This window comes from Barbus barbus (genome assembly GCF_936440315.1).
Source record: "Barbus barbus genome assembly, chromosome: 47".
Taxonomy (NCBI): domain Eukaryota; kingdom Metazoa; phylum Chordata; class Actinopteri; order Cypriniformes; family Cyprinidae; genus Barbus; species Barbus barbus.
The window spans coordinates 17,136,394-17,160,709 of record NC_136725.1 but is presented as its reverse complement, the minus strand read 5'-3'; the positions used below and the strand labels follow the sequence as shown (position 1 = coordinate 17,160,709).

Sequence of the window (24,316 nt, the reverse complement as noted above, 5' to 3'; positions counted from 1 at the left end):
CTGTGGGGGTCATCACAAACCCTTGGCCTTCCTCAGACATCTCTCTGGTCAGCCCCTCTGCACCAGATGCATCCTCTGAGAAGCAGGAACCACATCCAGAATCATCTCCACCTGATGCTCCTAAATGGCTGAGTAGTTTTTCCCCGAATGAGCTGCCGTCCTGAAGGCATACACTTCTGTTGTCATCACCGCTGAATGATTCTTGAGCAGCAAACTGAAATCCACCCTTTGGAGGTCTTGAAACACTACCAAGCTCATGTGGATTGCTGGGTTCCTGGTTTTTCCAGTCCTCTGCCGCTGTGTCTATGACCTGTTGGACCCGAACAAAACTGATCTTCTCCAGGTTCTCCTGGTTCAGGCCTCCATCAGGGGACAAGCTGCTGCCATCATGACTGTCCAAGCGGACAGGTCCTGACTGTTGCTCTGTTAAAGTGTTAGAGTCGGTGGCAAGGTGGTTTGAAGAGAGACAAACTGGATCAGACTCAAGCCCAGAGTCATCTTCATTAACTTCTCCACAGTCTGGATGACCTTCACCAGCAATGTTGTCCTTTACTTGCTCAGTTCCGAGAGTCTCAGGGAAACGAACGGATACTTCTCCTTCTGGCTCAGGTCGAACTCCCTTGGTGAGGCCTATTTTGGAAGAGGTGCTGGTAAGCTTTTTTATTTCAGAGGATCCTGAGTTGCTGTGGTCCATGTTCAGATCACTGTAAGAGAAGAAAAACAGAAAGAGTCCAGTGTCTGTCTTCACTCTGGAAAAAGTGAAATCTGTCTGTTCTTTGAATATGTCTTACTTGGACTAGTCAAGGTAAGTTTCAGGGTAGCTTTGCATAAACCAAGCCTTTCCATTCATCAAATATGGAAAGATTAATCCAACTGGTAAAAGGATGATTTAGGGGTTTTGTAACATTTTGCTGTCAAGGACTTGCTTGCAATGGAGCTCTCTTCCCTCACAAAAAGACATCTCTATTATTATGAATAAAACTCCTAATTTACACTGTGTGAGAACAATATTAAGTGAGATATATCAAAGACAACAAAACTAATTGACAGCATATATGATATTATTATAATTTTATGTTAAACATTCAGCTGCTGTACGTAAAACGTGCTATACAAATAAACTGATATTGAAAAAAGAATGAAATCATTTATATCTTAAGGACCCTATAATCTTCCAATAGTCTTTATTTTTATCATTTTTGTGCACTCCCTAGCATCATTTGCATCCTCCTGTAGGTCAAATGTACAACTTAAGAAGATATTACCACCTAAAACTGTGACTAACCAAGTATGCAAACTTTAACAGAAAAACTCATGTACGCTCAGCACTACTGACCTTTTCCCCAAAATACTTGAGTCAGCAGGAGAGGAGTTAACAGGGCTGCTTCTGTCCGAACAACACACATTCTCTTTAGTCCAGAGAGGAGCTGTCATCCTTCTCCTCCTCCTAAAGCTGTACCAGCACCAGCTCAGCAGAGTCAACACAGAGACGGAGATCAGCGGCCTAAATGACAGCAGCATCCTCTTTCCACTGATCCCACTGAGAGAGAAAGAGAGATCGAGAGGTCAGCTACATCTAATAAGACCATCCCTAGTCTTGAGCGGCACAGACTGAAAGGAGAGACGTCTGAGCTCAGAGGGGGAGTGAGTCTTGACACCAACACTTCTGCAATAGAAGACTGAACCAGAGCAATCTCATTAGCAGCTCAAATATCCCAGCAACACACGCGGCGCTGTTAAATACAGCGGTCACCATGACATTCACCACACATCTTGATTTCTGACCACCAATGGGTATCAGTATCAATATTTTTTTTAGTGTTAACAAATCAAGAGGATGTCAAGCTTAAATTTATAGTATAATGTGTATGTGGAAAATTTCAATGTCCCAATATAGCTCACTAGTGCACAAAAAAAAAAGAATTTTTTCAGAATAAACCTAGAATCTTCTAATCCCCAAATAAACCTTTTTATCATTATCCAAGAGCAGCTTCTTTTGCTAAATGTGTCAATGACTTCTAGAGGGATACAGATGAATCCCGCTATCAAATTGACTCTTCAAAAGTTAGTACGCTGGCAAATCAACTGCATTTTTAATGAATTGCAGAAGAAATATGAATTAAGAAAACTGTTGAAGTAAAACCAACTACAGAGTCTCATTTTGTGATTTTAATAATTGACAAATGCTTCAGTACACTATGGTCCCATTTGAATAATGAGTTTACCTTTATGGGGTCAAAATGTGGTTTAAGTCAAGTTTGGTTTTAGTGAGAAAACATGTTGAAAGCCAAATGATGCATTTAACTAATCAACACACGTGCCACCAAACAAAACAAATCAGAAAAAGATCTGCATATTACATACAATAGCGCAAGCTTGTTTGATATCTTTCTGCTCACCGAGGTTCAGCAGCGCAGGAGTGCTCGTGACGTCACGGGAGCGCAGGTGTGCTCGTGACAGCAATCAATAGCTCGGATGATCTAATTACGTAAAATTATAACAAAATTAAAAACTCGATTATAAACGATGTATTTCAATGCAAACGAAAAATAGATGATCTACTGTAGTTAGTAGCCTACACAATTAATGTTTGACCACAAATAATTTGTTGTTAAAAAAAAATTAACATTGATATAAAACATCAAAATGTCAATTAATCAATTAAAAATAGCAAGAGCACCCTCAGTTGATACTGTATAATATTATTGGCAATACAGATTTAGCAAACGCTCCATAGCAATTTTAGTCTGGGGAATGTGAAATGTTCCTGTTTACAGTTGTTTTGCAGCAGCAGGAAATGTAGCCAATCACAGACATGTTTGATGTATATCAAACAGTTGTATATACAGGTATATTATGTGCAAATTGAAATGTAGACAAAGTATGTGTGTTAGATAAATAGGTGTATAAGTGTAATAGTGTGTGTTCCACAATTATTGTCAGGTGTTCATGAGATGGATTGCCTGAGGGAAGAAACTGTTCCTGTGCCTGGTCGTTCTGGTGCTCGGAGCTACTAGACGGCAACAGCTCAAAGAGGGCGTGTGCTGGATGTGAGGGGTCCAGAGTGATTTTACCAGCCCTTTTGCTCACTCTGAATGAGTACAGTTCTTGGAGAGTGGGGAGGGTTGTACCAATGATTCGCTCAGCAGTCCGGACTACCCTCTGTTGTCTTCTGAGGTCAGATTTGGTAGCTGAGCTGAACCAGACAGTTATTGAAGTGCAGAGGACGGATTCAATGATGGCAGAGTAGAACTGTTTCAGCAAGTCCTGTAGCAGGTTGAACTTCCTCAGCTGGCAAAGGAAGTACAACCTCTGCTGGGCCTGGTCACCGTCCTGGATGAGGCTGATAAGTGTGGTGTCGTGCAAACTTCAGAGGCTTGACAGAGGGGTCTTTAGATGTGCAGCCGTTGGCATAGAGGGAGAATAGCACCTTATTTTAATAGCACTTTAAATAGAAACTTTTGATGTTTTCCAGAGAGCAAACACAGATGCGCTCAGTAGCCTTTACAAAATCTGTATCGCCTTATCCTGTTACAGTTTTAACTGTGGGTGCTTTTGACTGTGTGAGAAAATGGACGTGTGGCGTGAAAGTGTGAGAACTGTCAATTGCTCGAGACCTCACTTTTACCCGCATTCATTTCAAATACTCATGACTTGACAGAAAAATTTAAATGTCAAGTTTTAGTAAACTTGGAGCTCAAAGTTCAAGTAAGTTTATTTGTCCATCTGACAGTAAAATTAAAGTATGAATTTTTAATAAATTCTAAGTCTAAATTTGAAGTATGAACGAGCTATTATGTACAGCTACAGAAGACACTACATTTACAATCGCTCTTACGGAAAAATAAGGTGCTCCATTTACTGATTTAGGCTACTTAAATGAAACAAAACAGGAAACTTCACTCAAGTCTTCAGATGTTATTCATTCTATATATAAAGAGTAAGCTTTTTACCAGCAAATATCACACAAAGATAAACAAACTGGGCAGAAATGGACTTTATTAGTGTTACATCTGTAAATATGAAATCAGATGATAACAATGTTTTATAAAGAGGGTCCAGAGGACACAAAGATTTCAATCTTCAGTGCACCCTCAATATTTTCTCCATGTTAATTGACAATGCAGTGAACATGATTGATTGACAATAATTCATATTTTATGTTGTACATATTCAGTATTTTACTGCTTTACAAAAAGCAAAATAATACAACGTCATAGTCACTTGTATTTACAGTGTAGTAAATATACTTTTCTATTTTTACACAAAAAAATATTTACAGAGGTGAAGCTATCAGCATAAAAAAAGAAACAAAAGAGAACAATTATGTAAAAGTTTGCATAACCTCAAGTGCCAAAAGAGAGAATGCACTCTAGTGTTTGAAACAACCAACAATCCTTGCCATGAATAAACCCATGTTCAACCCTTGACCTTTCTCACATCGACTTACCAACATGAACGCAACAATTAGTAACACAGAAAAAAATAAAGTAAAATTGTCACCCCCCATACACAGATTTCAACATGTCTAAGAGTCAAAATGGCACCATTGTATATGGGGTAACGGTATAAGATTTCAAGCTTGGATTTCATTTCTGAGAAAAATAGAACAAAAATACAAACATCAGGGCATAACATTTACTGTACATGACCAGTAAAGAAAACCTGTTCAGTCCACAAACTCAAAACTGGATGGTATTGTCTTGTGGAACCAAGAATGTTAAAGTTCAGAAACCAAAAGAAACAAAACTTTGGAAAAAAAAAAAGAGGCTTAAGTAAACTTTGAAAAAAAGCATAAGAGTTGTGCCTAAAAAGCAAGTTTTTCAATCTCTGTTTGTTCAAGGGGCCATATCATAGTATAACTCAATAAGATCTTGGCTGTCTCCCTCAGTTTTTTTTATATACATCTGAATGCTTTTTCAGTTGACAGCTGATTATTTTTTCTGCAAAACAGTTTTTTTATACGTTAAATTACATTCAGTCTTCAATCTCTCCCCTCTAATCCAAAACTGACAGATCATAACCACCACAAGAGCTGTAATAGATTGAGAAATAACAGCAAATACATTTTAGATAGATCAGGCCAATCAGAATTCAGAAATTCACAAAGCATTTTGGTAAAGTATGTTGGGTTTGGGATCATAGTTTGGGTGGACCAGCAACTTATAAATATGTTTTTTACTATATTAATACTATAATTTAATTAATACTTTATTTACTATACAATATAAAGGCTATTAAAGGTTAATTTCTTGCAGTACCACATGAGCGATTGTATATTTTTGTTTTAGGGGACTAAATTATTCCTTCCATACAAAGAAACAATCACAAAAGATGCAAACAAAAAACTAAACGTAAACATAGTTAAGTAAATAAAATCAAATACAATTGAACAAAAGAATGGCACTTGGTTAATACTTTCATCTTTTAAATTTAATACAGAAATTAGTGCTTTTAAACAAAATACTAAGGACACCACCTTTAGGCAATGTCTGTGATTCCATCAAATGTATAAAAACCCAAAAACAAAACAAGTTAAAGTTCTGTTAAGCACAAACAAACAAACAAAATATATATATTGGACTTTCTCCCATCCTGTGTTAAACAGTGACTGGTTTAAAAAGAGAGGCGTTCAGTTTATTTTGATCCTGGCAGACACGGCTAAACAGTTCCATAAAATGCAGCACAATGTATGTCAGAGGTCCAGCAGGGGCTAAACCCTGCTGTGCTGTAGGTCTCATACAATCTTTTTGATACTAGGTCTTTTAAAGCTGCCGGTGCTGCGTTGTTTCTGGACCTGGCTGGCTGAACCGTGGCGTGTGCGTCCGCTGGCTGCCAGACCCGTGGTGGGGGACAGATCCACCTTCTCTTTATCGATTCCTGCTCAAGGCAAAAACATGCATACATGATTATACAAAGCTACAAACTAATTTTCTGAAGTGTCAAGATACATAGCCTGTAATTTAACAGCCATTTAAAGCTTCTGTTTCAATTATTGAAATTCTGTCAGTAATTTTGTCAAACACGTAAGACCTTTCTTCATCTTCAGAATGCAAATTAAGATTTTTTGATGAAATCCGAGAGCTTTCTGACCCTGCAGAGACAGCAAAGACAGCACCTGGAGTTGATACAAATACTATATAAAGCACACACAAAAGGTGTCAAAGCTGTTGCTACAAACAGAGGCAGTGTGTACTGTATACTACGAGGCAGACAATAGATTACAGCATATACCATATGTGCTTCACATAAAGAAAAAAAAGTCTTAACTATACTAGTCCACACAAAACAAAACAGAAGTGTAACCATAACTATAAAAATAAAAAAAGTAACTTAAGATAAAAAAATAAGATTCATAATTAAAAACATTATGTTTCAATGTTTGCCAAGAGACAAACATTGACTAAATGCATACAAATGCACAATGGTAAATTAACTAGATTGTGAAGTAAACTAAAAACAAACAGACACTTTACATATAGAGGCAAAATGGCAAATAATACATTAAAAACCATTGTTTCAACAAAGGCATCTGTCATCTGCCGAAAGCTCTTTAGGTTTATTTATGGTGTAATGGAAAAAAGTAACATTGTCTAATTAACACAAATCAACTTTGGTGAATCCTATCTCTTCTATCTGGTCTACAACCTGCTTCCCAAACCTGTAATTATATTATATGTATATAACCTAAAATATGTTCTGATTGATGATTTTGTTCTTAATGTTTGTTTTTGTTTAAAAATGTGGCTTGAAACTTCTGCATTGCACTTGGTTATATCACTGTGGAAGGGTTCATCTGCTGCAAATTAAGAGTTTAAATATAAACCAACGTGCACTGAGCAGAGTGCAGAAAGACTGAAAAATGGAGGGTAAAATGAAGCAGGAAGTGCGAGGCAGAGAACTTCACACTACTTGATCAGCTCTTTTCCTCTAGCCAGCTTGTTAAAAGTGACAATCATGGTTGATCTGCGAAAAACCGTTGTTGCAGAACTCACAGATGTGACAGAGAGACAGTAAGAGTGAGAGACACCTTAAAATAAATAGTCTTATAAAATCTCACAGAAGTGAGTACACCCCTCACATTTTTGTAAATATTTTATTATATCTTTTCATGTGACAACACTGAAGAAATGACACTTTGCTACAATGTAAAGTAGTGAGTGTACAGCTTGTATAACAGTGTAAATTTGCTGTCCCCTCAAAATAACTCAACACACAGCCATTAATGTCTAAACCGCTGGCCACAAAAGTGAGTACACCCCTAAGTGAAAATGTCCAATTGGGCCCAATTAGCCACTTTCTCTCCCCGGTGTCATGTGACTCGTTAGTGTTACGTGACTCGTTAGTGTTACAAGGTCTCAGGTGTGAATGGGGAGCAGGTGTGTTAAATTTGGAGTTATCGCTCTCACTTTCTCATACTGGTCACTGTAAGTTCAACATGGTACCTCATGGAAAAGAACTCTCTGAGGATCTGAAAAAAAGATTTGTTGCTCTACATAAAGATGGTGTAGGCTACAAGAAGATTTCCAAGACCTTGAAACTGAGCTGCAGCACGGTGGCCAAGACCATACAGCAGTTTAACAGGACAGGTCCCACTCAGAACAGGCCTCACCATGGTCGACCAAAGAAGTTGAGCGCACGTGCTCAGCGTCATATCCAGAGGTTGTGTTTGGGAAATAGGCATATGAGTGCTTCCAGCATTGCTGCAGAAGTTGAAGGGGTGGGGGGTCAGCCTGTCAGTGCTCAGACCATACTTCTTCTAAAGATGATGCACAAGAAAGCCCGCAAACAGTTTGCTGAAGACAAGCAGACTAAGGACATGGATTACTGGAACCATGTCCTGTGGTCTGATGAGACCAAGATAAACTTATTTGGTTCCGATGGTATCGAGCGTGTGTGGTGGCAACCAGGTGAGGAGTACAAAGACAAGTGTGTCTTGCCTACAGTCAAGCATGGTGGTGGGAGTGTCATGGTCTGGGGCTGCATGAGTGCTGCCGGTACTGGAGAGCTACAGTTCATTGAGGGAACCATGAATGCCAACATGTACTGTGACATACTGAAGCAGAGACTGGGCCGCAGGGCTGTATTCCAACATAACGACCCCAAACACACCTCCAAGATGACCACTGCCTTGCTAAAGAAGCTGAGGGTAAAGGTGATGGACAGGCCAAGCATGTCTCCAGACCTAAACCCTATTGAGCATCTGTGGGGCATCCTCAAACGGAAGGTGGAGGAGCGCAAGGTCTCTAACATCCACCAGCTCCGTGATGTCATCCAGTGGCAACCTGTGAAGCTCTGGTGAACTCCATGCCCAAGAGGGTTAAGGCAGTGCTGGAAAATAATGGTGGCCACACAAAATATTGACACTTTGGGCCCAATTTGGACATTTTCACTTAAGGGTGTCCTCACTTTTGTGGCCAGCGGTTTAGACATTAATGGCTGTGTGTTGAGTTATTTTGAGGAGACAGCAAATTTATGTAGCTGTACACTCACTAATTTACATTGTAGCTAAGTGTTATTTCTTCAGTGTTGTCACATGAAAAGATAAAATATGTACAAAAATGTGAGGGGTGTACTCACTTCTGTGAGATACTGTATACCGACCTGGTGCATGCTGGGAGGTGGCCAGTGAGGTCATTGAATTGGAGAGGTTGAGGTTGGCAGTGATGCTGAGCTGGCTCTGGACAGGTGGAGGGTATGGAGAGGTGGGTGTGCGCAGACCCTCCTCGCTCGTTTCCTCATCGATGCCGGGCAGATAGGTGTCGATCAGTGTATCCAGGAACTTGACAATCAGCTCCGCATAGTCTGGGAACTGAGTTTGCTGTGGAACAGAGAGAAGCTCATATTTCTAAAGATAATATAGCATCATGTCATCTTTATCCATTAAATGTTCTAATTCTAAAACTCCAGTAAAGTAACTAATTATGGTCAATGTTTTCCTCTGTTGCATTTTGAGAGCAAATTCAGTGTCACATACCTTAGAGAAAGGCCCAGCAAACCTCCAGAGTCCATTAAACCCAAAAGCTGTGGACGTAAGTAAGGTAAGTAGAGATGTTATCCTCACACACTGACCGCTCTTTCAAACACATTCACAGACTCTGACATCCACTGGTCCAGTGAAGATCAGATTATACCCAAAACAAGGTTTAGACTCTGATAGCAGTTCTAAAGAAGTGTGCATGTGTAATAGAGATGTGTTTTGCTTTACTTTGCAGGTAGGATGTTTGGTACTGAGGTGGCGACTCTTCATGATAAACAACACTCTGCACAATTCCATGGACTGGGTTCAAAAGATTTGGGTCCTGGCACAGTGACAGCAAAGTATTAATCTTTGAGTCCAGGAGGTTGTGACTGAAACAAAAGACAACATAAAACAATGAGAGCCTTATTTCATCACTCTGTCACAAATGTATTGAATGTATTGCAGTTGGACTTACACAACAGGGAAGACCTTTGGGAAGACAACACTGGCCTCAGCTAGAAACTCATACAGGATCCTCTGCTCAAATTCATCTGATGTGTTTTTCACCTGAGTGGCCTGAAAAATCATTGAATCATCGATACAGATGAGTCAAAATTCAGAGGATGGAGGTTTGGATGGGTGTTTAAAGGAAATAGCAGATGAGTGGGCAGGAAGTCGCACGTAAGACTTCAGAGGAACAGAAAATGATTAAAATAAAGTAACATATATTTAAATTCTATATGCAAACTCATCTGTGAATGAAGAAGTGAAACTAATGTTCCTTATTCATTCTGAGAAATAAAGACATTACCAGCACTGTAAGAAGCAGGGCCTGGATTTTGGGATCAGTGAGAACTTCCTCATTTAGCAGGATGTTGGACTCAGACACCGAGACCTTCCGCAGGTGGTGATGTGAGATTCTTGGGGTTTCTTTTGAGAGAAAAGAAAAAGTTATAAATGAATGCAAACATTGAGAATCATTTCACTTGTTTGTGACCCTCACCAATTTCACATTCGTTTTCAGCCACTCTTCTCATCTTGGGCGGTGTTGTGATACCAGATTCCATTTCAGGCCTCTTCGGTGCTTTGCTGTCTGATATCAGGTGGTCAAAACTTTTTCTGGTACCTAAGAGAAACATTTTTAAGATCATAACCACTAATACAAATTAATCTAATAATAAAAAGCATTAAGTTTACTCAAAGTCTATATCTATGACATAATGCAACATGGAGTTACCTAGAAGCTTCTTGGTGTTGACCTGGGAAGGTTGCCCCATGTCCAGGCTCATGGATTTGCGTGTTCTTGGGCTGATCTGCCCCACTATGGGGTACTGGGCCACCAAATACCGCTCTGAGGCCTTTGGGGATGCCCACAGCTGGCTTTCCCGCAGCGTTCTGGATTACAAAGGTCATGCTTTTTGAACTTGGAAGCAAAAAGTTTGCATTTTACAAAAGGTAATAGTGTAATCTGCTGTCTAGGTGGTACCTGCAGCTTGGCTCCTCATGATGTACGGAGTATGTATCCATTGGAACATTCTCCATGTTAACATCAGAGAGGAGCAACAGCTTCCTGTGTTTCAGGCAGCAGCGGCTACGCACTTCCTCTGACACTGGGAGGAGAGCTATTCAAATGCACATACACAAACATTACCCATTCCACTGAACCCTAAATAACTTGCGTAAAGACATAAACGAGAGAAGACAGAGAAATAAAGGGGAGATAGCAGTGGTTTCCTTACCTGCCAGATATGCAACGCTCTGTGTGTTCACCTCAAACTTATCACAGTTCAGGTGTTTTCCAACCAAGGCCAACAACATGTGCAGGATACGGATGGTGCGTGCCACTGTGGTGGGAGATGGGTGTCTGAACCCTGCCAAAACCAAACAGAAATGTGATAGTTTCCCAACAAAGACACACCGTTTAAATATTTTTGCATACAACCCACTCAATACCTTTCAGCAGGTGCCCGACCAGAGCGAAATTAAAGTTGGAGTTGAAGTTGAGACCAACAAAATGGTCCATCTGTTTACAGTGCCATTCCAGAGGCTGACGAATCTCCATAAAAACCTCCTCAGGACTCTGAGAGACCGACAAGACAAATCTTTTTGCCTTTACTAGTTTAACACTTTATATTTTAAGTTTCAAATATTCTGTATAGTTGTGCCTTTAATATGAGAATAGCATACTACAATGTAAACCACAAAATAGCTTCACAAAAATCTTTAATTTTAAGTACTCAAAAACAAATGCTTTTTGTTACCAATATCACTATAGAAGTGTATGTGTCACCCATGATTCATTTATTCTGTAACTGAAGGTTGCCATTAACGGGTGGTTTCTATGGGCCTACGTATGTTTGTATATGTGTTACAATTTGACATGTGAGAGTGTTATATTAGAACCTTGTCATTGAAGACTCGCAGACTATCGAGTGTGTGTAGGTTCTGTTCCAGCAGAGCAGTTCCGGCCGAGTACAGATTCACCTCATCCAATTGCAGCACAGCCACAGCGACCCAGAACAGTGCTTTGTGCATCGGTGAGTCCTGAGCGACACCACATAGTGAAATAAGTCACACATTCTCTCTCACACACATACACAGTCATATGTAGAGGAACACTGTAATTTGATACCTTGTTGAGCAGAGGCTGTAGTTTAGTGAGGGCAATGACGGTAGCTTCAATCAGCACCTGGCTGTTACAGTTATCAGGACTCTTCAGGCAGCTCTCCAAACCCTGAGGAAAAAAACAGTTCTTCTTAAATGACAGAAAACATTACTGCAAAGCTAGACGGCAACATCATCACCCAAGATGATCAGCACACATCAAAATGTACTACTTTCCAGAGCAGAGCAATAACAGTACAGAATGCAGCTCATGGATTGGAACTTATTTTTATGGCAAGCCCATGTTCATGTTTGAAAGTAAGACTGACAGTGTAGACAGGTTCTGACCCGGTCGATGCTGAGAAGAGGGCTGGCCTTGCTCAGGATCCGTATGATTTGTTTAATTTGAGTGTGTGTGACCCGTTTACTGATGCAACCAAACACCACAAGAGCCCGCGGCTGCAGGGATGGATTGTATTGAAATGCAAACCTGCACATTAAACACACACATTGTGAATTGAACACATAAGTGAACTTAAACTTTAGTTTATTAGTAAATTATTTCAAAATTCATCTATATAGAGTAGAGTTTAAATACTTCTGCGCCAGATCGGTCCACTGGTCCAGCCATTTACAGCCTGGAATGTCCCTCATACATGCCTAAAACACAAAGGGAAAAACCCAGTCAAACCCCCCTAACGCACTTTTTACTAGTACATAATGCTTTACAGCAAGCAGAGAAATAAATAGAGAAATGAAACAAACAAATGCATAACATTTGATCTGAGTATGAAAAAAAATCTAAGAGTTTAAAGTAACTAAACAACCATTTCCTGTGAACACAGAGCAGTTACTGCTAACAGAACAGCTAGCATTTCTTGAAAGAAAACTGAAAAACGAACATAAAGGGATAGTTCACCCAAAAAAGAAAATGCGTCATGGTACTATTGTGAACGTGTCACACACGTCCATGATGTCACATGGACTATTTTAATAATGTTCTTACTGCCTTTCTGGGCCTTAAACATGGTAGTTGCATTGCTGTCTATGGAGGGTCAGAAAGCTCACGGATTCCATTAAAATATCTTAATTTGTGTTCTGAAGATAAACGAAGGTCTTACGGGTTTGGAACGAGATGATGGGGAGTTATTAAAGACAGAATTCTCATTTTTGGGTAAACTACCCCTTTAAAAAAGAAACAAGTGCCCACACTAAATACAAAATGCTGTGCAAAGCAACAAAATTCTGATATAAAATAGCTACACAGAGTGGGAATTTTTGACCAATGACATTTTGGGTGAGGCTCATCACTACTCTACTTAAGATGGAAGAAATGTGATTGTTCCCTTACTGCTTATGAAGTATAGCATACCTCCATGATCTCCAGCAATGCCTCGGTGACCGTCTCCAGGGATGACAGAGCAAAAGTCTCTCTCTCGTAGGTGCCCGGAGAAAATGAACGATCCCTATAGCTGGAACGAAAGGCGATGACCGCAGCCGATTTGACCTTGCTGATGCCGAACAGCAGGTAGAACTTTGGCAGGGAGAACTCTGTCAGACTTAGACGCAACACCTGCTTGGTCTCCTCTGCAGAGCAGAAGAACAAGACACTTCAGTAATCAATAAGTCACTGATCCATGAAAACATCTCTCTAGGGCAAAAATGTCATCTTACCACTGAAACTCAGCTGGGAGCATGTGCAGAGGGAGTGGATGATGTTGATAACCAGGCCATGTGTGGATGCCCGCAACGAAAGAGGCCCCGTGGCCACCAGCAGGGTCACGACATGGAAGAGGTAGGGCAGGTGGGCGGCTACATCCAGAGAGTTGTTGAAGGACAGCATGAGCATGTACCTGGCCAGGATAGCGATATCATCCCACATCAGGTGCTGCTCCAATGTGGGTGTGGGTGATAGACACGTCTTATCGATGATTTTACACATCCGAATGATCACCTGTGGATCAGCATGAAGACAAAATTTAATTCCCATAAAACCTGCGGTAAATTTAGATGAGAGAATTCCAGTGTTTTTATGGTAAACTAAAATTAAAAATAATAAAACTATTAAAAATAAGCTTCAGTAAATTAAAGCTTGAATAAAACAAAATAGAATGTTGAATATAACATACTCAACATTATATAAATATGTTAGAAATAGTTGAAAAACTTAAACTTAGAAACTGCTGCCTTGGCAACAAACTGAAAGTACTAAAATTACTGAAACAAAAACAAGTGTACATATAAATAAAAAAACTACAAAAAATTACAAAAGCACAAAAACAAACTAAATTAAAAAGAAATTTGAAAATAGAAAATGTTTTAAATAGATTTAATAAATTTATAGTATAATAAATACTAAAACATATAAAAATGTAACACTTGAGAGCATAATACATAAAGCACTGAAGAAATTAAAATACATATTTCCTTTCCCCATTAACAAAACAACAGCTTTTAAGAGTGTTCTGCTTGGAAATTAAGGATTTGTTTAAATGAATTATTCAGACGTTTAGTTTGTCTGTCTCACAGAACCCAGCTGAGCATAATGAACCATGATCATTGAGCCCATGATCACTATCTCTCATGACAAAGAGAGAGAAATAGAAACCGATAAGGTGGTTAAAGAGAGACAACAGCAAGAGAGAAAGAAACCAACCAAACCACATCTGATTCTCACATAGTGCTTCTATAATTAGAGCTGTTTTTACAGCATCACATCACGTAACATCTTTTGCGTTGCTTTTTACATGTTCAGAAACATTTGGAACTCAGCCTGTTCAAGTTTCTTCTGGTCTAAATGTAGGAAGAACAGTCTTCTAAAAGCTGAACTTGCAAAGTATGTCTGTGTGTTTATGTACGTCACCTTGCTAGACACCAGTTTGACGTTACCAGAGGCCAAAGCCACTGCTGTGTCTGCCATCACTTCAGCTTTTATGGATCCGAGCCCTCCCGTTGCACTGGTTTTAATAAAACTGTCCAGAACTACATCAAGTAGATCTGTTATCTGCAGACACAGGAAGCTGCCATCAGCTCAACATAGACACGCTCTCTAAACATGTAAGTCTAAATCTTTAAGGAAGATACATAAATACGACTGAAAGAACTGCAAATAGTGCATTTTATGCATGGCGTCATTATGTAGCACTTCATAAGCCTAAACACCCCTCAGCAAAACCCAAAATAAAATGCCTTCAATGCATGTGCCACATAAATACATTCTGTTACCTGTCCCAGGCTTCCCCAGATCTTGGCCTGAATGGATGGATACATCTGCTTTTCGTTGATTGTCATGGTAATGAGTTTGTCCAGAATGGCAGTGACTCGTTGGCGCTTGGCATCATCGCTGTGCTTGCAGAAGCGTACCAGGTTCAACAGCCAGGGAGTCATGTACTCCAAACACAGGTGCTTTAGCTCTATGCCTGAATATACAGAGGAAAGTTATTGGTTACCAGAACACTTCTTAACTCCATATTCTTAACTCAAGAGAAACTATTAACACTCTTAAAAATAACGGTGTTCTTTACAGTACAAATAAAATGGTTAATAACTATTGACGGAAAGGTTCTTTGAGGAACCAAAAATGGTTCTTCTATGGCATTGCTGCAAAAAAAAACATTTTGGAACCTTTATTTTTAGCAAATGCACAATCAATATGAACATTTGTGGACTAATGATGCCTTCTAATAGCAGTTTTAAGTAGGAACGTCCTAGGAGGGCTTCAAGGCAAAACAGAATGCGAGTAATGATCTGAAACGGCTGGAGGACCTCAAGAGTCTTTTGAGAGTTTAATTGAGGGCTTAATGGGGCACTAACTGGACTTGCTGAAGCCAGAGATACACTCCTCCAGGAACTCCAGGGTCAGATGAGGCTCATTAGCTGCTAGAGTCTTGCTAATGGACACGATGAAGAGGGTGTTGTTGGCAGGGATGCAGAGGCCAGAGGTCTCCAGCAGTTGGCCTTCAATCTTTAGGTTAAAGGTGCAAGTTAAGGCACACAGGAGGTTGTAAGCTGCAGACCTTTAAACAAAACAGAGACAAAAATATTCAGAAATGAATACACTAGTGTTGATATAAATATGTTTGATGGATTTAGATGACTGATCACCTTAAACTGGGGTCAGAGCTTCCCAGGTTGAGGAGGGCGATGTTGAGTAGGGTCCCCGGAACGTCTTTGGGCCTGATCTTGGTGTGCTGGGGGATGGAGTCGGGCTGAGAGAGCTCCCAACGCGTACGGATGTGGATAATCGAGTGAACTATGCTCTCACACTCCTGGTGCATGAAGGTCAACGGAGTGCCCTGGTTAGCAATGGTCAGTGTGAACTGATTTTCATCAACTAGGCAGATCTCCTCAATCTCTGAAGCATAGTAGATGTCGTTGAGGAAGACAGACTGACCCAAGACTCGTGTTCGTTCGGCTGAGGTCACCTGCACTGCCGTACTGCCCACCTGAAGCAAAGACAGAAACAAACATATTGCGACAAAACTAAAAAAAGTGAAACCGAGCTGTAAGAAGAGGTGTTCATCTTTTTTCACACACCTTAATGGACACTTTGGTGTCTTTATGGGCCAGTTTTAGGGCATTGTGAAAGACCTTCAGGTCTTCTTCCAGTGCAAGAGTAGCAGCTGGAAGCTTCTGTTGCTCTGGTTCCACATACTCAGCCAGCCGTGCGGGTGAGTCAATGAACAGTAACTTTTTGCTGCCTTTGAGGCCCGTCAGCAGTCTCTCATGGTACTTGGTGTATTCTCGTACCCATGTGTTACAGTTATAGATGTAGATGGCGGCCACATTCTCATAAGCAAATCCTGGAAAAACAACAAACCATTTGGAGAGGAAGTCGGTCTTGAAGCGGTTGCTCGGACCAGCATGTGTCAAGTCCACTACTAGCTCATATGGTTTGGCATAGTATGGTTTGAGGGTGAGAAGGACGTGGTATATGAGTAAGTCCCCATTAATCTGTCCTGTCTTGAACCTGCGAGGGAGAGGAAAACAGACGAAATGGAAACAAAGGCCTGCAAACCCATCGAATGCTGTAATTTTTAGATTGACCATCCATGAGAATTTTCAATGGTCATAAAAGCTTAAAGGTTATAAAAACAGATTAAATGTCAAAACCATGACATGTGCTGAAAAAAAAAGCTGTCCAATGAGGCGCATATAATAAATGTGAAAAAAGCCATGCGATGACTTTAGCCACACAGCGGTTCATGTGCTTGTCTAATATAAGAACCTAAACAGAAGTGAAACAACAGACAGGAAACTCATCGCTTGTTAATGAGTATGTGCACCTGCTGCTTCAGTTTTAAAATTACCACTTCTCAAAAAAGGCTCTAGTGCTGAAATTTACAGCGTGCATACACTCACGCAGAGTCATTCGAGTCTCTTCAGATAATAGAACCTCAGAACTAACCAGTAACAGACTGAAAAGGTAAGAAACTATTTACTTTATATTTTATTTATGAGGACCAAGCGCCTCAATTTCATTTCAGTGATTTAATAAAATAATGACCCAAAGTCTCATAAATATTTATGAAAATTCATAGATTTACGTGATAAATGGTATATAAATTAATGTATATAAAAGTATTTATAATTCCTAACAAACTAAGTTTCATTATGCATACTGTGGATATCTCAAAAATGAACGAAAATGTGTAAATTTAAGTAATACATTCTACATGAAGAACTAAGCAAGAAAAAAAAAAAAAAAAATCAACATAAAAAAATTTATTATATATATATATATATATATATATATATATATATATATATATATATATATATATATATATATATATATATATATATATATATATATATATGTGTGTGTGTGTGTATATATATGTATGAATATATATATATATATATACATACATACACACAGTGCCTTCCATAAATATTGGAACAGTAAAGACAAAATTGCTCTGTTGGCTGTGGAGTCAAGACATTTGCAAATATGATTAAAAGATGAATATGAGACAAAAATACAGAATGTCACATTTTATTATTAGCCGTTTCAACACATACATGTTTTACCAAATAAAAAGAACAGCACTTTTAGAGTTCATCCCAGTCATTGATGTGAGCATAAGTATTGGGACAGTTGAACATAAGGCAGATATAAAAGATTAAAAGCTATTATTTAGTTGCAGATCCCTTGCACACAATAACAGCAGTGAGTCTGTGACCCATAGACATCACCAGACTCTTGGTCTCATTTAAATCTGGAGATTGACTTGGGCGATCTAAGACTTTCCATTTCTTTGCCCTTATAAATTCCTTGACTGAACTGGCAGGGTGTTTTGGGTCATTGTCCTGATGCAATATGAAGCGCTTCCCAATGAATCTGGTGGCATTTTCTTGAATATTGGTAGGCAAGATGGTTTTGTACCCTTCCAAATTCATTCTGCTACTGTCATCATACATTAAGTCATCAGTAAAGTTGAGAGGGCCTGTTCCAGAGACAGCCATGCATACCCATGCCATGACACCACCTCCACCATGCTTTACAGATGAGGCTGTATGCTTGGGATCATTGCAGTTCCCTTTTTTTCTCCACATTTTTGCTTTCCCATTACTTAGATAAAGGTTTGTCTTTGTCTCATCGGTCCATAAACACAGTTCCAAAACTCTTCTGACTCACCTTTGTGCTTTTTTTGCAAACTCTAATCTTGCCTTTCTATTTTTGGTGCTGGTCAGAGGTTTGCATCTTGCTGTGTAGCATCTGTAATTCTGTGTCAAAGTCTCCTGAGGACAGTAGATTGTCAGAGCATCATCCCAGCTTTCTGGAAGTTGTTGCTGATTTTACAGACACGTCTTTTAGGGTTCATTTTCACAGCTTTTATGATTTGTCTGTCACCAACTACTGTTGTTTTCTCAGCCGATCAGGTCGTTGTTGGTTGCTGGTGTTTTCCAAACTCTTGATTTCTCCATGTCCTTTGTTTTTGCTAGAGCTCTAACTGACTTCCTCTTTTCTTTTAGCATCCAAATTGCTTGCTTTTCTCTCAAAGTCAGCTCCCTCATCTTCATCCTGGTTTGTGTGTGTCATCATCGAATGCAAGATTCAGAATACAGAAGTAATGGATATAACTGATACGACACGTTCCCTGCTTTTAATATCTGAAGAATTAATGCAGCAGGACACAGCTGATCACTTAGAAAGACCTGTGAGGCAACTGTTCCAATACTTATGCTCACATCAGATAGAGAGATGAAACTCTAAAAGTGCTGAACTTCTTAGCTGGTAAAACATCTATGAGTTGAAACGGCTAATAATAAAATGTGACATTCTGTAGTTTTGTCTCATATTCATCTGTTAATCATATTTGCAAATGTCTTGACTCCACAGCCAACAGAGAAATGTTGTCTTTACTGTTCAGGGTTCACAAAAATGGCTAGCCCGACGTCCCGGGGCTTGTGTTTTCCAGTCAGGCTACCAAAATGTATCACTGCCCTGCCTGACGGGCTACCTTAAATACAGGGCTCCCACGCATGTTCCCTCTAAGCAGAGCACGCGCACGACCGCGCAGAAGAAATAATGTGCCTCGCGCACACAAAAATGAGTTGGGAAGCCATTTGATTGAATGCCACAGTAAAAGGGAAATAATAGCAATGCTCGGGCAAACCGCTATAGAGCTGATGTCACAACAGAGTTAGAACCGGTTTGATAGAAAGAGAACGATATGCACCAAATGAGTCGCTGTAGAAACTGAATACTTCAATGGTTGCGGTACGAGAGACAACGCAAATGCAATGACGTGAAATAAAACGTCCTCATGTATTAAAGAAGAGTGGCTTGATTAAGTGCTGGAAATAGTGGAGGATGGGCAAAGAACGGTAACAAAGACACGTACAGTCACACACAAGTGTATTACACAAACTGTACTTCATAACGATGTTTAGACAGCAATAGAAGATTTAATATGTTCACATTTTTTTATATTTAACTTACAGATCTCAGCTTAAGTTTTGCTTCAGTTTCTATTCTATTCTATCAGTTTAAATAGTTTGTTTTGATAATATATTATGTTAGGCCTATATTATAGACTCTAAAACAAGGTCAATTATTTATCAGGTTTTTGACTTTGAGTCTCTTGCTCATCAAGGCTGTATTCATTTCAAAAATACAGAAAAAACATTGATATAGTGAAATATTATTGCAATTTCTAATATTGGTTTCCTATTTTAATACCTATACTTTAAAATAGCATTTATTCCGGTGACGCAGCGCTGAATTTTCAGCATCATAACTCCAGTCTTCAGTGTCCCATGATCCTTCAGAAATCATTCTAATATGCTGATTTATTATCAGCGTTGAAACGGTTGTGCTGCTTCATATTTATTTGGAACCTGTGTTACTTTATTCTTTGATTCTTTGATTAATAAAAAGTTTAAAAGAACAGCATTCATTCAAAATAGAAATATTTTCTAACAATAGAAGTCTTTACCATCAATTTTATCCATTTAACACATCCTTGCTGAATAAAGTTTATTTAACTTTCTTTAAACTTTTTTAAAGTATCTTTAAAAAAGAAAAAAAAAAAACTTCTGACCCCAAACTTTGGAATAGTTTGTATTGTAACACAAAATCTCTATTTTTACTAAACACTGTTCTTTTTAACTTTTTTTTTTTTTTTTTATAAATCACAGGTCCCAAAAAAATACAGTATAAAATAAATAAATAAAAAGCAGTACAACTGTTTCCAACATTGATTAAAAATCAGCATATTAGAATGATTTCTAACGGATCATGTGACTCTGAAAATACTGCTTTGCTTCACAGGAATTAATTACATTTTAAAGTATATTAAAATAGAAAACATTTATTTTCAATTGCAATAATATTTCACAATATTATTTATCAAATAGATACAGCCTTGATGAGCATAAGAAACTTCTTTAAAAAAACTTTATTGATCCAAACTTTTGAACTGCAGTGTATTGTACAGTAAAAATAAAATGTACATCATTTAGTTACATCAAGGGTCAAATCAAATATAAATAGCACATTAAAGTGAAAAGTTACACACTTTTTGTGTGCATGCTGTATAGGTCTGGTATAAAGAATGCTTTTTCTCAGGTGCCTGAAATGTCCACCCAAACGAGAAAAGTTTTGCTCAGCAAGAAAAAAAATTATAGGGAACATTGCTCCCACGGGTCCTTAAATTTGATACAACTAAACTGAAGAGTTTTTAAGGCCTTAGACGTTTTAAATACGTTAAATGGTATAAGAAATAATTTTTCAAATTGCCTTAAATAGATTTGTAAGAATTCTGCAGATACCTTTTAAATAGTCAAATAAAAGTCTTTCCTTGATATTCGTTGATATTCGTGTATTGAAAATGTTTTTGATTGAGATTTATGGTCTTTATTTTATTTGGGCTAGTTAAATACATTTTCGGGCTACCAAAATCTGAAGAGTACCTGCCCGAAGGGCTACCAGGGATTTAGAAATTTTGCGATCCCTGCTGTTCCAACACTTTTGGAGGGCACTGTATATATGTGTATATGTATGTGTGTGTGTGTGTGTGTGTGTGTGTATGTATATACATATATAAATAATTTGAGTATAATTAAATTTTATACATACATGAGCATCTGCATATTAAGATTTATACACTTGTTTTTGACTGAATGTTCCACTATTGTTGTCAATAATGTTTGAATTAGGCCTAGTAGATTACAATATTATTGAAAACATTCATTTGATTTTGAAGATGAATTTCTAGAAAAACGGCACGTAAATAGTGCGAAATAAAAAAAATGTACAAAGTAAAAAAACAAAACCTTTCCTTTCTCTTGTCTTGCAGAACCATGATAAGTCCCAGAACAGTTTGTTTTGTGTATTTTGCATTGCTCTTCGGAACGCCACATGTTAAGTCCACCAATGGCACCGTCTCAAACTCATCAGTCAGTGTAAAAGAAACCACGTTTAACACAACTGGCATCACGCCAACATCCAATAAAGTGGAAACCACTCCTAAACCTGAAGGAGAACACTTTATTTTCTTTCTACCTTTTGGTAAAAATATCGTGCAACTGATTGTGGCTGCTCTCATATTGGGCTGCTTGGCATTGTTGCTGATCACACTGACATGTGCCTGTTATGTTTGTCACCTGAGAGGAATTATCTCTAGTCTCCAGCCTCGCTGTGACAACATTGACCGACATGCCAGAAGAGAGAAGAGTGAATCACCATGCCGGGATGGAGGCCAAGTGGACGGGCACCCAACTGAGACCTGCTTCATGCTATCAGAGGTCACCACAGCACAGAGTAGAGAGGATGAGGAGAACAAGACTGAGGAGAAAAATGACACGGAGCAACCCAGTACTGAGTCGCCTGTAAAGGACTCAAATGGAGACATCACCCAAGAAAACTGAGCACAAGCACCAGAGAGCTCCGACACAGGGGTGTGATCACGATCAGACACTTAAACTGGTGTCACACAACTCCCCCTGGTGGCATTTCAAGTCTGCACCTGCTTAAGCTTTACCTGTTATCTGATGCATAAGACTCAAGAAGAAGGTCTGAAATATGAAAGTATAAAACTATATTAAAAAAGCACTGAAAATACTGCAAATAACCCTTTGTCACTTACAACATTGTCTATCCTTATTTTATGCTATAACAATATTGTATGACCATGTTTCAAATGTGTGCATTTATGTTGTCTGTTTTTTAAATATATCTGTATTTTGTTCACACTGAATCTTTAAACATCCCTAAATGAGATATACATATTTTTGTTTGTTAATTACATATAAGCCTAGTTTTTTGGGGGAATATATCTTTTTATTAGTTTTGTTTTTTATGCTTAAAACAAAACAAAAAACTAGCTGCCAAAATGGCATGAAAATATTTTCTCTGAAATCAATTTTACAATTAAACTTATCTTGTTTTAAGGATGTTCAAATATTTTTATTATTTTATTTTGAAAATGACTGCAGTTTTGTGTTTTTGAAGAATAAAACAATTTTGTGTCTTTATTTTAAACCTTGAAACTACACAAGACTTGGGGTTTCTTTTCTAAATTAAAACTTGGGTAAAATTAACCTAATTAAATCCATACAATTTCATTTTGCAGCATCACACCACCATAAGAAAATACATGATTTTACAGCCACACCCACATTTCTGCTTTTCATTCACATGCTGACGTGATCTAGCACAATATATTCTCTGCATGTTATAAATAGAAAAGCAAACCATTCAGGACAGTTGATAAATGGATCGCCTCCTCAGACTTTCTGATTCTGATCTTTGTGAAGAGAGACAGAGGAACAGCCTAGAAATGGTAAGATCCATTTTGTAAGAAACTTTATTGTTTGAGTGTATTTTGGTTAAAATATTTCACTTAGAAAACTTTGTATATAGCACTGAAATCAAACATCAATGAGAAGAATTAAAAAAACTGAATAACCTTATAAAAAGAGGGGGGGGGGGGGGGGGGATCATTATGCTCCATAAATACAATGCTGAGATATTTACAGTTCTTCCAGTATTTTTTAAAGTAAAAAAGTCGTGACGTATTGTCAAGTATGGTGACCCATACTCGAAATTGGTGCTCTGCGTTTAACCCATCCAAGTGCACACACACAGCAGTGAGTAGTGAACAAATGCACACACACACACACACACACACACACCGTGAACACACACCCGGAGCAGTGGGCAGCCATGCTGCAGCGCCCGGGGAGCAATTGGGGGTTCGGTGCCTTGCTCAAGGGCACTTCAGTCATGGTATTGAGGGTGGAGAGAGCGCTGGACATTCCCTCCCCCCACCTACAATTCCTGCCTGCCAGGGGCTCGAACTCGCAACCTTTTGATTACGAGTCCGACTCTCTAACCATTAGGCCACGACTTCCCCTAATTTTCAACACTGATATTGGTTAAACTAAATAAAGTACAAAATATATCAAATTCACATTCATAATAATACTAAAGAACAGTTCAACTGTAGATAGTTAAACTTTTATGTGAATGGACAAAGTTATTGTATACATAACTATATTACAGGGATAATCTCTTGAAGAAACAATATTTTATAAGAAACATAAACCCTGTCAAATATCTAAAATACAAGGTTAAATTTGATGTCTCTTTTGTTCTCTCTCTGTAGCCATAACATATCAAATATTTCACATGGAGCTACTTAGATCTTGTCTGTTCTTTTATCTGTTGGCTATTTTACTGTCACTGAGCATCTCTTCGACCACAAACTCTGACCCCACCAAAGTAGAAACACTTCAGTGGAAGGGTGGAGAAGGTGCGAAAAGGTCACGAGTGAGAAGGCAGAACTTAAAACTACAACATGCATTGCGTTTACCAGAAAAGGCTTATGCTTTTTATATGCTATGCAAACTTCTGAATGAAATGTACAACGATACAAACACCATCAAACCATTAACAATGAGACCAGACAAACTGGAATTTACGACACCAGAAGGGCCAAAGAACATGGAGATCGAGGTCAAACCATCTTCAGCTCCCATACAGGAACAAAGCACTCATTCTGTCGGTATGACTGACTGGTACAAATGACTTTACAGTTATAGTGTCTTTCTCCACTGAACCATCATTGCTAGACTCACAGAAAACAACTCAATTAAAGGATTTACAACTAGTGGAAGAATCAACTCAACGACTCCAGACCACAAGAGAGAAAATTACAGAACCCAATCAAGTTACAGAGCAACACATCCCTGATTCCACAACATTCACTATCAAAACATCCTCCAAAGCACCTGAAGAAC

At 38.6% G+C, this 24,316-nt stretch overlaps 1 protein-coding gene across 1 annotated transcript in view; it reads right to left on the bottom strand.

The window, feature by feature from the left end:
* Positions 1–5,615: 5,615 nt before the first annotated feature.
* The window catches only part of LOC306865436 (neurofibromin-like), a 53,578-nt gene continuing 34,877 nt past the window's right edge, over positions 5,616–24,316 (bottom strand). The window contains exons 36-57 of the mRNA XM_079410031.1: positions 16,103–16,535; positions 15,671–16,011; positions 15,380–15,582; positions 14,792–14,985; positions 14,430–14,570; positions 13,241–13,520; positions 12,939–13,153; positions 12,165–12,226; positions 11,915–12,056; positions 11,595–11,696; positions 11,366–11,506; positions 10,916–11,042; positions 10,702–10,833; positions 10,449–10,584; positions 10,200–10,357; positions 9,966–10,088; positions 9,774–9,892; positions 9,438–9,538; positions 9,209–9,351; positions 8,978–9,024; positions 8,605–8,821; positions 5,616–5,880 (exon numbers count right to left, since the gene is read on the bottom strand). Of these exons, the coding sequence (XP_079266157.1) occupies positions 5,738–5,880; positions 8,605–8,821; positions 8,978–9,024; positions 9,209–9,351; positions 9,438–9,538; positions 9,774–9,892; positions 9,966–10,088; positions 10,200–10,357; positions 10,449–10,584; positions 10,702–10,833; positions 10,916–11,042; positions 11,366–11,506; positions 11,595–11,696; positions 11,915–12,056; positions 12,165–12,226; positions 12,939–13,153; positions 13,241–13,520; positions 14,430–14,570; positions 14,792–14,985; positions 15,380–15,582; positions 15,671–16,011; positions 16,103–16,535 (3,700 nt within the window). The 3' untranslated portion in view covers positions 5,616–5,737. The remainder of the gene's footprint in view (positions 5,881–8,604; positions 8,822–8,977; positions 9,025–9,208; positions 9,352–9,437; positions 9,539–9,773; positions 9,893–9,965; positions 10,089–10,199; positions 10,358–10,448; positions 10,585–10,701; positions 10,834–10,915; positions 11,043–11,365; positions 11,507–11,594; positions 11,697–11,914; positions 12,057–12,164; positions 12,227–12,938; positions 13,154–13,240; positions 13,521–14,429; positions 14,571–14,791; positions 14,986–15,379; positions 15,583–15,670; positions 16,012–16,102; positions 16,536–24,316) is intronic.